At 55.1% G+C, this 13348-nt stretch overlaps 2 protein-coding genes across 2 annotated transcripts; both read left to right on the top strand.

The window, feature by feature from the left end:
- Positions 1 to 695: 695 nt before the first annotated feature.
- On the top strand, positions 696 to 2708 carry Ankrd34c (ankyrin repeat domain 34C). The gene is given in 2 exon segments (XM_090321585.1): positions 696 to 2217; positions 2220 to 2708. Coding segments are annotated over 2 exon segments (1554 nt in total). The 3' UTR covers positions 2252 to 2708.
- Positions 2709 to 6357: 3649 nt separating this feature from the next.
- On the top strand, positions 6358 to 11239 carry Tmed3 (transmembrane p24 trafficking protein 3). Its single transcript, XM_090321524.1, has 3 exons — positions 6358 to 6624; positions 8766 to 9014; positions 10982 to 11239. Exons 1-3 carry the CDS (start codon positions 6409 to 6411, stop codon positions 11216 to 11218), a joined length of 702 nt encoding a protein of 233 aa, XP_090177650.1. The 5' UTR covers positions 6358 to 6408; the 3' UTR covers positions 11219 to 11239.
- Positions 11240 to 13348: the final 2109 nt, after the last annotated feature.

The raw sequence follows: 13348 nt of genomic DNA, 5'->3' as shown, positions 1-13348 counted from the left end.
CAGTCGATGGAAAGAGAGAACAGAGGCCTGTTTTCCATGACTTAAATCCCAGCAGTGTTCTCAGGTGGTGACATCTTTTGCAGAAAGGTGGGAGAAATGAACCAAGGCTCGGCAGACAGGAGAACAAGGCGTGGAAAGACCGAAAATGACCGGCAGTAGACAGAGGCAGACTGCAGCAGCCGTGGTGGGTTTTGAATGACTTCAAAAAGGTAAGTGTGGTAAGGGAGTACACTTAAGTGTACTTCGGTTGTTTGTTTGTGTAAATGCCATATATTGACTCATAGGATAAAGTTTGAAAAACAAAAAGTGTTTAGTTGGGTGCTGGTGGCTCACGCCTGTCATTTTAGCTACTCAGGAGGCTGAGATCTGAGGATCCCCATTTGAAGCTGATCCTGGGCAGACACATCTGAGAGAGACTGTTCGCTCTGATGAAGCAGCAAAAAGCCAGAAGGAGAGGCGTGGCTCTTATGGGAGAGCACTAGCCTGGAGCAGAAAAGGCAAAGCTACAGTGCCCAGGTCCTGAATTCAAACCCCAGTGCACACACACACACACACACACACACACACACACACACACAGCAGGTAATGTCTCCCCTTCTTTCTTTCCCCCCCCTTGCTAGGTCTGATTGCTGTAGTGGCTCCGTGGCTCCTGTGGCTCCTGTGGCTCCTGTGGCTCCGTGGCTCCTGTGGCCAGCATGCTGGATGAAGACACTGAGTTCAGGGCAGGTGGGAACTCTCTCCTGAAGGCCGTGTGGCTGGGGCGGCTGCGGCTTACCCGCCTCCTGCTAGAAGGGGGTGCGTATGTCAACGAAAGCAATGACAAGGGGGAGACGGCGCTCATGGTGGCCTGCCTCACCCACCACCAGGATGCCCAGAGCAGCAGCAAATCCAGGATGGTGAAGTGCCTGCTCGAGCACCAGGCGGACCCCAACATCCAGGACCGATCGGGCAAGACAGCGCTCATGCACGCCTGCGTCGGCCGGGCTGGGGGGGACGTGGTGTCCCTGCTCCTGGCCAGTGGCGCCGACCCCGGCCTGGAGGACCACACGGGCGCCTCGGCCCTGGTGTATGCCATCCAGACGGACGACAGAGATGCCCTGCGCCAGCTCCTGGACGCCTGCAGGGCCAAAGGCAAGGAAGTGATCATCATCACCACCGATCAATCCCCTTCGGGCCCCCAGATCACCCAGCAGTATCTCCACGTCCCCCCGAACCCCGCAGCTGCGGGCAGGCCCTGTGCCTCCCCTTCCCACGTGGAGCTGCAGGCCCCGGGCCTGGGGTCTCCATCCCCTGAGACAGATCACGACTTCTTCCCACTCCAGCCGGGACCCTCGAGTCCTTCCAACCCCTCCAAGAACCTCCAGGAGTCAGCATCACCCAGTCAGAAAGGTGGGAACCCCAAAAGGGCTCGTCTACCCCAACTGAAGAGGCTTCAGTCGGAACCCTGGGGTCTCCTCGCACCCTCTGTGCTACAGGAAAAGGACCCTAGCCCCGGTGTGGACAGTGGGGTCTTGGTGAGCATTAGTGACAAGGCCTTCCCCAAGCGGGGACCCCTCTCCAGGACCAGCAGCATGGACGGCAAAGAGCACCCCCTCTTTCCGACCGTCTCTGAGCAGGGCCTCAGGCTGGCGGCCTCCACGCCATTGGCCTCCTGGAAAAGCCAGACTTCTCAGCCACTGCTAGCCAGGCGTGTGCCCCCCACTGGTGACCCAGAGAAAGGGGGTCTCCAGAACTCGGGGTCCCCTGCTCTTAAAGAGAACCCCTCCTTCAAAAGGCTAGAAAATGACCTCGAGTTGCAGCCACAGGCGGATTCTCCCAGCACCGTGACACTTGAAGCCAGCAAGGGTCTTCAGGATAGAAAGAAGCGGGGCGAGGCGCCCCCATCTCTCATCCACGGTTCTCGGGAGTCGCTGGACACAGCAGTCAGAGCCTCCCCCATGTCTGTGTGTCACAGACACCCCCATCTTCTAGAAAGACGGGGCTCAGGGACTCTGCTACTCGACCGTCTTTCTCACACCAGGCCTGGCTTCCTTCCGCCTCTAAACATCAACCTCAACCTTCCGATTCTGGACGTGAGAGCCAAGGGCAACTCCTTATCAGCCCCAGCCAGCGACCTGAAAACTATGCTGTCCACACCCCCACACTCCCCCAAGACGGTGGAGTTGAGAACTCAAAAGAAGCTGCTCAGAAGGCATTCCATGCAGGCTGAGCAGATGAAGCTCTGTCTGACTTTGAAGAAATCGTGATGTAGAAACCCCTAGGAGGTGGTACCAAAATCTAAAGCAACACACACGACAATTCTCCTCTGCCAGGCATTTCTTCATGCGATAGGTTGCTGCTTGGCAGTAGGAATAACTCTCTTGGGCCTGTGAGAGTTGTGGGTCCATTTGAAAAGGAGCCAAGGCTCAGTCTGTCATCCTAGCTCCGCAGGAGGCTGAGATCTGAGGATCGTGGTTCAAAGCCAGCCTGGGAAGACCAAAGTGGAAAATAATGATCTCCAATGAATTACCAAAAAGCCAGATGTGGAGGCATGGCTCAAGTGGTAGAGTGCCAGGCTGGAACAAACAGGCCAGGTGAGAAGTTGAGGCCCTGAGTTCAAATCCCACTACTGGCACTCGAGTGTGCATACACACACACATTGGAACCTGTACAACTCCTTTAAGATACTTGGAACACACGTAAAGAAGGATGAGGGGCCCGGGACATTTCAAATGAAAATATCGGAGAAATTTCCTGGTTCTGTTCCCTCTTACCTTGCGAAGACGGATCTGCTCTATGCTTAAAAGTTCAGCAGTGCCCATGAAAGTGCCAGGTGTCAGAGAGCAAAGGCTGTGGAGTGAGACTGAAGGGGCTTACATCCCACTTGTATTATTTACCAACTAGTTACGCTTCTCTGAGCCTCAGTTTCCTCATCTTTAACATGGAATCGACAATATTTCCACTCGTGGTTTCTGCTTGTCATCCTAGCTGCTCAGGAGGCAGAGAGATCTGAGGATCCAGTTCAAAGCCAGCCTAGGCCGGAAAGTCCATGAGACTTTTTATTTATTTATTTTGCTTGTGGGGTTTGAACTCAGGGCCTGTCGCTGAGCTCTTCAGCTCAAGGCTAGTGCTCTTCCACTTTGAGCCACAGCACCACTTCTGGTAGTTTATTGGAGATAAGAATCTCACAGACTTTCCTGCCCAGGCTGGCTTTGAACCATGATCCTCATATTCTCAGCTTCCAGAGGAGCTAAGATGCAAGGTGTGAGCCGCTGACACCTGGCTCCATGAGACTCTCATTTCCAATGAAACAGCAGAAAATGGAAACTGGTTCTGTGGCTCAAGTGGTAAGTCCTGAGTTCAAGTCCCCTGACCAACAAAACAACCTCAACAAAACCCAAATTTCATAGGTTATATTCAGATTAAAGAGTACTGTGTGTAAAGCACCTGCTTTTCTGTGTGGCAGTGGTAAGAATAACCAGATCTTAGGGAGTTAAATTTACTTATTGCATCTCAAAAAAAAAAGCAAAAACACTCAAACAATAATATCCCCTGCACAAAATGGAATAGTGTAGCCAGAAGACCCCAGCGCCTCCATGAGATTCTCAGGGATTCTGTAAATCTCAATTTCTCTCTTCCCCACTCCAAAAAAAAATACAAACTAAAAAAAAAAAATCCCATATTGTCCCCTGAAGCTTTTGCACACTAGAATTGTCTTAACCATCACAAACAAAAAGTGCTGTCACAGTTGTAAACACAACAGACCTTTGGCTTTGAGGGATTCCCCGAGGGCAGGCATTTGATCTCTTGTAGAAAGCTTGGGGTGACTGAAGACTGGGACCCCAAATGGTAACTGGAGCCTCAGTGTGTCAACCTGTGTGGGGAAGGAACTGTAGTACTTAGGGCTTCCACTTGCTAGATGGCAGCAGTTCCTGGTCCCCAGGTCGCCAGCCAGCCAGAAAAACTCTAGACAGGCCAGATTTTATTATTATTATTATGATTATTATTGGCGGGGGTAGACATCTCCTCCACTGATCTCCTGAGAACTACTGGGTGAGTGGTCAGAATATGTCAGGAACTACAAAGCCAAATGAGAACGGTGGCCTTGTGGATCCTTAGACAACTCACAGGTACAAACACAAGTCTTTTTATTTGTGTCAGTACTGAACCTGAACTCAGGTCCTGGGTGCTGTCCCTGAGCTTTTATGTTCAAGGCTAATACTCTACTGCTTGAGCCACAGAGCCACTTCTGTTTTTTGTTTCTTTTTTTTAAAATAGTTATTTTTTATTTTTTTTTTCTTTTGCCAGTCCTGGGCTTTAGCTCAGGGCAGGAGCACTGTCCTTGGGCTTTTTCAAGGCTAGCGCTGTACCACTTGAGCCACAGCACCACTTCTGGCTTTTCTATGTATGTGGTACTGAGGAATCGAACCTGGATCTTCGTGCATGCTAGGCAAACACTCTACCACTAGGCCAAACTCCCAGTCCTTTTTGTTTGTTTTAGGGTCATCACCTTTCAGCCAGGGTTGGCTTCTAACTGTGATCCTCAGATCTCAGCCTACTGGGTAACTAGAATGACAGGCATAAGCCAGCAGTACCTGGTGTAAGAGCCATTTAAATTGTTAACCATTCTTATCAAGAAGCCAAGATGACAGCAAAACAACTTCTAATGTGCTGAAGAGAGAATTGTACAGAAAAGCAAATTGTACAGAAAATCAAATGGCCAGTCACTCAACACACACACACACACACATCCCCCAGTTATTATTACCTTGCAAGCAGTATCAAATTGTAGGAATAGCAAGACTGTTTGTAGGCATGTTTTACTAAACCTTCACCTAAGATCTGGAAGCCTTGTTTATCCTGGGTAGTGGCCAGGGCTCACTCGCAGTGACCAGCGTGGGTGATGGGAACTGTTGAGAGTCCAGCTGACCATTGTGCACAGACAGCTGCCTAGATGACTGGCCAGCCACTGCCCAGCCAGCTAGCCCAGCCTTCCCATCCACCTGTCTCTACACGAGTGCAGTGACCCATGCGTCTTTTTAATTTAATCTCGAGTGGTTCCTAAAAAAAGCAATTATTCTGTGTGTGTCAGCAAACCCAACAGGAATGCTTTAGCAAGGGCATATTTTAGATTCTCACATGCTTTTCTAGATCTGAACTTAGCCTTTGCCTTTCGGAAGCCCTAGTGTCACTCGCTACATTGAGCTCCAATCCTAGTTTCAGTGACATTTGGTTTAATTTCTAGATCTTTCAAAGGCCCTCCTCATCCCCTCTTCTTCTTCCCCTCCTCCTCCCCCACTCCTCTTTTCTCCCTCCCCTCCTTCTTCTCCTCCTCTTCCCCTTTCCCTCCTCCCTCCTCCTCCTGACACAGCCCTTGTCTATTTTCATTTCCTGTGGCCCCTGTGCATGGGGTGCACTTGTTTCCTTGGTTTGGTGGGCTCTGTGTTAGACATAGAGTCCACCTAAGAAAACTCAGATGTTTCTCATATGTCAATAAAAGTATGTATTGCAATCCTTAAATCTCCCCTTCTTTCTCTCCCTTTATTATTATTATTAGTTTTTATTTTTTTAGCGGTCCTGGGCATAGACTCTGGGCCTGGGCACTGTCCCTGAGTTTCACAGGGCCCCTCCCAGCCTGCGTGTGTGTGTGTGAGGTTTATTGGAGGAAAGTCTCATGGACTCCTCTGCCCAGGCTGGATCTGAGCTGGGTAGCTAGGATGGCAGGCGTCATCCATGGCACCTGTCGTTTTCCTGCAGTCCTGGCTCGAGCGCAGGGCCTGAGCCCCAGCACCACTTCCGGCTCTTCGATGTGTGCGGTACCCAGGCCTCGAGCCCGGGTCTTCGAGCGTGCCAGGCAAGCACGCCACCCCTCGGCCACGCCCCTTGGCCACGCCCCTCGGCCACGCCCCTCGGCCACGCCCCCCGCCACTACCAGCGTCTCTGCTGTTGCCGTGGCGCTGGCCGGGCCTGGACCTCCGCGGCGGGTCACTGTCCCCTAGCCTTCCGCTCCAGGCTGGCCCCCACCACGTGGTCCCACAGACCTTCCTGCCCGGGCTGGCTCTGAACCCCCGTCCTCTGGTGTCAGCCTCCTGAGCGCTAGGATGGCGAGTGTGGCCCGCCGCAGAGACCGCGGCCCGGCCTGGACGACGCCACCACGGCCGCGCGCGCCTGCGCACTGGCGGAAGACGGCCCGCCCGTCCGTCCTCCCCGTGTGCGCATGCGTGCTGAGCGGAACGCCCCCTCCCTCCCCCCCCCCCCCCGGCTCGCCGTCACACGCGCGCCTGCGCACTGGGCAGGAAGGCGCCGGCCCTCTCCTCCGCGGCCCCCCCCACCCCACGCGCGCGCCTGCGCACTGGGGCGCGCCCGGCCTCCCGGAAGCGGCGCGCCGAGCTCGCGCCACGTCCGCCGCGGTCCGGGCGCCGCTCTGGGATGCCGCCGCTGGGCCGGGCCGACGGCATGGGGGGCCTGGCGGGCCGCGCGGCCCCGCGCCCCGCCCTCCGCCTGCTGCTGCTGCTGCTGCTGGGGCTCCTGCTGTGCGCCCGGCCGTCGGGGGGCGCCGAGCTCACCTTCGAGCTGCCGGACAACGCCAAGCAGTGCTTCCACGAGGAGGTGGACCAGGGCGTCAAGCTGTCCCTCGACTACCAGGTGAGGCCGCCCTCCCCTGCCCTCCCCTGCCCTGCCCTGCCCTCCCCTGCCCTGCCCTGCCCTGCCCTCCTCTCCCCTCCCCTCCCCTGTCCTCCCCTCCTCTGCCTTGCCCTCCCCTCCCCTGTCCTCCCCTTCCCTGCCCTGCCCTCCCCTCCCCTGTCCTCCCCTCCCCTACCTTGCCCTCCCCTCCCCTGCCCTGCCCTGCCCTGCCCTCCCCTGCCCTGCCCTGCCCTGCCCTCCTCTCCCCTCCCCTCCCCTGTCCTCCCCTCCTCTGCCTTGCCCTCCCCTCCCCTGTCCTCCCCTCCCCTGCCTTGCCCTCCCCTCCCCTGTCCTCCCCTCCTCTGCCTTGCCCTCCCCTGTCTTCCCCTCCTCTGCCTTGCCCTCCCCTCCCCTGTCCTCCCCTCCCCTGCCTTGCCCTCCCCTCCCCTGTCCTCCCCTCCCCTGCCTTGCCCTCCCCTCCCCTGTCCTCCCCTTCCCTGCCTTGCCCTCCCCTCCCCTGTCCTCCCCTCCTCTGCCTTGCCCTCCCCTCCCCTAACACTTGATTTTTGCCATATGGCGCCCAAAAGCCAGCTCCTGTCCGGCCATCTGCCTCCGTGGTCAGTGGCCCAGGGCAGCCTGCAGATCTGGGGCCTCCCCTCACTCAGGGGTGAGGCTCCGCAGGCAGATCTGGGGTGGGGGTCGTGGCACCCCTTGGTTTCAGCGGTTAGAGGGTTTCATGGTTAGAGGCACCGTGGGAGGCTTGTGGCTGCACACAGCTGTGTGGAAAGAGGAGGCAGGGGTCTGTGGCCCTTCCAGCTGTGGGGTCAGGTGGGAATTGTGCACCTGTCTGCACTCACCCAGATAACACATTGGTTGTGTGGTTGGAAGGCCCAAGGGGCCATGTCAGAGCTGCCCTCTGTGGCTTTAAACCTCCCACCAGCCTCCTGGGGCCTGCTGCCTTCCCCAGAGCTCGGAAACAACTGCATCACCTCTGCGTGTGTGTGTGTGTGTGTGTACGTGTACAGCTGCGTGCCCACGTGGACACACACATGCTGAGGCTGAAACTCAGGATCTGGGTGCTGTCCCTTAGCTTTTCTGTTCAAGAATGACTCTACCACTTGAAGTCCAGCTCCCCTTGCGGCTCTGTGTTGGTTAAGCGACGTGTCCCGTGAACCTATCTCTTGGGGCTGGTTTTAAACTGCAGTCCTCACATCTCTGCCTCTTTTGAGTAGCTGGGATTACAGGGGTGAGTCACAACACCCAGCAACAGTTTCCCTTTTTCTTTTAATTCATTTATTCACAGTCACATCTAGATTGCTTGTGTGGTGTTTCCCTCTGCTGTCTAACTCTGCCGTCTGTGTCCTTGTGTTTACACAGGGTGTTTCCACTGGAACCAATACTCATCAAATCCTGTGTGTACCCTACTGAATTTGTGCCTCTCTTGCTAATGTTACTAAATGCTGCTTTTTTTTTTATCCAATCATTGTTAACTTTATTAAATGTTCTTTTTTTTTTTTTTTTGCCAGTCCTGGAGCTTGAACTCAGGGCCTGGGCATTGTCCTTGGGCTTTCTCAAAATTAGCACTTTACCACAGCACCACTTCTGGCTTTTTTTGTGTATGTGGTACTGAGGAATCGAACCCAGAGCTTTATGCATGCTAGGCAAGCACTCTACCACTAGGCCACGCTCCAGCCCCCGCCCCCACCTCCTTTTGCATCTAATCCTAAATGCTACTGCTTTTGTATCCAATCACAGTTAATGTCACTGAATGCTGCCATTTTTGTCTCCAATGACTGGTCAGCTTTCCTAAACATCCTCAGAGCCATCCACCAAGCCCAGAGCTAATAGTTGTTTGCAGAATGGAGCCCACGGACCTCAGGTCCAGCCAGCCTCTCATCTCAGGCAACTTTCTTAACTCCAGTCCTCCATTTCCTCTGCTGTAAAATGGGTACAAGTTAGGCTTGCTGTACTCCTGTGGCTCAGACCTTTTGGCATCAAACCCTTAGGGACTCAGCTCTCAGCCCTGGCATTGACGCAGAGTGACAGTGGCCATTTGATGGGCCTTTCTTCAGGCCCAGCGCTGGCTGGAAGGAATGTGAGGAGCGTGGCGTGCGTGCGTGGCAGAGCGTGGCAGCCGTTTTGTGTGTGTGTGTCCCCGTCAGGTCATCACTGGAGGCCGCTATGACGTCGACTGCTACGTAGAGGACCCCACGGGGAACATTCTCTATCGAGAGACCAAGAAGCAGTACGACAGCTTCACCCACCGGGCCGAGGTGAAGGGCGTCTACCAGTTCTGCTTCAGTAACGAGTTCTCCACCTTCTCCCACAAGACCGTCTACTTCGACTTCCAGGTGGGGGACGAGCCCCCCATTCTCCCAGACATGGGCAGCAAAGTAACCGCTCTCACCCAGGTGAGTGCAGCGCCTCTGCCCCGGTCTTTCCTCCTTCCGCCTCTGGCTAGCCAGCAAAAAAAAGCCAGGAGTAAAGGTATGGCTCAAGTGGTAGAGCACCAGGCAAGAGTGTGAGGTCCTCATGCCAGGGCCCAGTACACACACATATACCACACCCAGGAGGGTGAGAAACACCCATCTGTTTCTCAATGCCCCAGAGCCTCAGTCACGTGTCACCTCTGTTCACGTCCCTCAGTGAGCACATGTCACGGGGCAGGTCTGGGTGAGTGGAGGGCTGGCCAGCCATGGCTGGACATTTCTGCAGGACGGTCACCGACACCTTAGGCCCTCATGGCTTTCATTGCTCATTCATTTCATTTTGGGCACTACTGGGATTTGAACTCGGGGCCTCGTGTTTGCAAGGCAAGAGCTCTGCCAGGCACTTGAGGCGTGTCCCCAGCCTTAGCGGGTTGATTCATCAGACCCTGGACTCGGGTTCCAGTCTGCCTTCCAGTCCTAAAGCTCACCCTCCCTTCCACAAGCAGCCGGATGTGTGCTCTGACCCCATTGTCCTCCCAGAGAAACTTGAAAGACTGGATCAGCCACCTGGGCCTGAGCTCAAGTGGCAGTGTCGTGAGTGTTGGGGTGTGGGGAGCAGGTTCCATCGTGCGCTGTGGTTAGGGGCACACACATGACATCCTTCTGGCTGTCACCCCCCCACACCTCATCCCCACCATCAGATGCTGCTGCATCGTTGAGAAAGTACATGCCGTCTGCACTCACCTGTTCACACTAATTCAAATTAAATGAACAACGCCACATGCCCGTGGCTCACGCCTGTCATCCCAGCTACTCAGGAGGCTGAGGTCTGAGGATCTCAGTTCAAAGCCAGCCTAAGTCTGTATCACCAGTGAACCACCAGAAAACCAGAAGTGGCACTGTGGTTTAAGTGGTAGAATACCAGACTTGAGCAAAAAGAGCCCAGGGTCAGTGCCCAGGCATTGAATTCAAGGCCCAGAACTGGCACCAAAAGGAAAAAGAAACGCCAGGTTCAAGCCTCTGTATTGGTGAACACACACTAATTTAAATGAGCAGTTCATCTTCTTGTGTAGGAATGCGCTGTGCCCTGGCGAGGCCCCCGTGGCAGAAGGCCTTTCTGGGAGTCTGCCTTGCTTGGCTCTGAGCTGGCCTAGTGGCTGCCTTCCGTAGGGTGAGCTGAGAGTGGAGCTTGTGTGTGAGAGCTTGTGTGATTCTGGACAGCTCTGTTGGGCTGGTGAGACTGCTCAGTGTGAAACGTTTTATAAGCTTGGCCCCAAAGACTTCCTCTTTTTTTTTTTCCCCAGTCCCTGGGCTTGAACTCAGGACCTGAACGCTTTCCTTGAGCTTCTTTTGCTCAAGGCTAGTGCTCTACCACTTGAGCCACAGTGCCACTTCTGGCTTTTTCTCTGTCTGTGTGAGGTACTGAGGAATCGAACCCATGGCTTCACACACTCTAGGCAAGCACTCTACACTGGCCCAAATTGAGATTACTTGTGTGTGTGTGTGTGTGTGTGTGTGTGTGTGTACACGTGTATGTACGTGTGTATACTCCATCTCTAGTGCTTGACCTCACCACTTTGCACTCTCCCTTGGCTTTTCCACTTGAGGCTCGTGCTCTACCACTTGAGCCACACCTCCACTTCTGGCTTTTTGCTGGTTCATTGAAGAGAAGAGTGTCAGGGATTTTTTCTGCTCCTTCAGAACTTTGATCCTCAGATCTCAGCCTCCTGATGCCGGGCTCTGAGTCAGTCTGGAGTCTGTCCCTCCTTCCTGTGTGACTAAGCCAGCCTTTTGCCCTTTCTGGGCCTTCAGGGTCTCCCAAGGGTTAAATGAGAGCGGTGCTGTGCTGGCACGGAGCCCCAGGTGGCCCTGGGGGGGTGAGAGCAGCCCCTGGTGGCTTGCTGGGCCCCTCTCCGCTGACGCAGAGCGTGGATCTGTCCCCCGTGCAGATGGAGTCAGCCTGCGTCACCATTCACGAGGCCCTGAAGACGGTGATCGACTCGCAGACTCATTACCGCCTGCGGGAAGCCCAGGACCGGGCCCGGGCCGAGGACCTCAACAGCCGCGTCTCCTACTGGTCGGTGGGCGAGACGCTCGCCCTGTTCGTGGTCAGCTTGAGCCAGGTCCTGCTGCTCAAAAGTTTCTTCACAGAGAAACGGCCCATCCACAAGGCTGTCCGCTCGTAGCTGCCGCCCCTGCGCCCCAGGTCCGGAGGGAACCCCACATCAGCACATCCAGAACCGCTGGAGCGCGCCGGCGCCGAGCTGGAGGCCGCACCTGGCAGTCCACGCACGCGTCTGACCCTGGCACCCACTCCCCTGCAGGCGTCTGATCACATCAGCCACCACCAGGGTTAGAACCTGAGGCTGGTGACTCACGCCTGTCATCCCAGCTGCGCAGGAGGCGGAGATCCGAGGACCGCCATTCAACGCCAGCTCCTGCAGAAAAGTACACGAGACGGTCATCTCCAGTGACCTAGCAAAAAGCCGGAAGTGGAGGTGTGGCTCAAGTGGTGGAGCCCCTGCCTTGAGTAAAAAAGCCAAGCCAGAGCACGAGCTGTGGAGTTCAAGTGCCAGTTTTAACAGCGGGCTGGGGAGAGTGGCCCAGCCCTTGGTATTCCAGGGACTCTGCTCCAACCTCCGCGCCTGGATGTGCAAGCCCGGAACTCCTCTCGGGGCTTGGTTGCTATGGGAACCGGAGGAGCGCTCCTCTGTGGCTAGGGCCTGCCCCCCTCTCCACTGTGTCTCCTCCGAGGGGCGGCTAATAAAACCTAAGCGTGGATACCCCGAGATGCCTGCCTCGCTTGTTACACGGCATCTCATCCGTCGGGAAAAATAATAAAATGTCCCTGGCTGGCAAATGGGTGACGTGCGTGTCACGCCAAGAGGCGAAGGGCACGTGTTTTCATGCCTAGGAAGCCCTTGGCACGGCTCAAAAGCTAAAAGAAACCCCAAGGCTGGGAGCAGCGCTCGCCCCTCCGGGGAGAAGCACAACAGGAAACCCCCAAAGCAGGCTCGCACGGAACCCCACATCCACGCCCTCCCTTCAGCTCTGTCGTGGAATGAGGAGAACTCAGTCTCCGGGCTTTGTAAGTCCCCATGTGGGGTGATGGAGACCCAGACGAGCTGGGGGGGTGGGGGGGTGGCCAGTCTATACTGCAGCTTTCCCAAATCCCCCCGAGTCCCCGGATCCTAGGTCAAGTCCATTTCAGGCATGGTTTATCATCAGGAACTAGAAAAGGACAGCATGACACTGGTGGCTCATGCCTGTAATCTTAGTGGCTCGGGAGGCCGAGGATCATGGTTCAAAGCCAGCCCAGGCAGGAAAGGCCATGAGACTTAGCTCCAGCTAATCTTTTTTTTTGCTGGTCGTGGGGCTTAAACTCAGGGCCTGCGCACTGTCCTTGGGCTTTTTCTCAAGGCTAGCATTCTGCCACTTGAGCCACAGCACCACTTCCAGCTTTTGCTATGTATGTGCTACCAAGGAATTGAATCCCAGTCTTCATGCATGCTAGGCAAGCACTCCACCACTAGGCCAAACTCTTGGCCCTTTTTTTTTTTAAGATAGAAGTAGCATTGTGGCTCAATAGAATGCCAGCCTTGAGCTAAAAAAGCTCGGGGACTGTGCCTGGCTAGGAGCTCACGCTCTAGGTTCTGCACAAAACAAAATAAAAACCTTGAGAGTAGAAATGGGGTTCTCCATTCTGGGGTTGTCTCCTCCCCTTTCCTCTGGGAGACTCCCAAACTATGATATTTCCGAGGATTGCTAGCCCAGCCCAGTTTTATCTGTCTCCTCCTGAAACTTTGTGTTTCTCAAGCCTACCATTTGACCACAGGAGAAGGGTAGGCTTCAGGCACGGTTTCCTCCAGCAGCTGCTTTCACACTGGAGAAACTGGGAGAGAAACTGTGTTGCTGACCTCTCTGGGTTTTCCTAGAACACAGGACACCATGAGTGCAGCTACCTTTATCCAACACACTGCCAGTGACAGCACACACACTCAGCACTGGAACCCTTCTAAGAAGGAGGGCGGGCGGGGTCGGCAGCTACTCAGGGGACTGAGGTCTGAGGAGTACAGATAAAAGCCAGCCTCGGCAGGAAAGGCCTCCATGTCAATGAACTAGCAAAAGCTAGAGGTGGAGGTGTGGTTCAAGTGGTAGAGTGTTAGTCTTGAGTGAAAAAGCTAATGGAGGGGCCGGGAGTTTGGCCTAGTGGTAGTGTGCTTGCCTTGCATGCATGAAGACCCAGGTTCGATTCCTGGATACCACATACGTAGAAAAAGCACGGTGCTTGGTGAGCAGTGACCACGAGAGGGCAG

Source organism: Megascapheus bottae, chromosome 30, assembly GCF_031878675.1.
Source record: "Megascapheus bottae isolate mThoBot1 chromosome 30, mThoBot2.hap1, whole genome shotgun sequence".
NCBI classification, from domain to species: domain Eukaryota; kingdom Metazoa; phylum Chordata; class Mammalia; order Rodentia; family Geomyidae; genus Megascapheus; species Megascapheus bottae.
The sequence above is the reverse complement of the archived record's forward strand: the minus strand, read 5'-3'. Positions and strand labels throughout refer to the sequence as shown.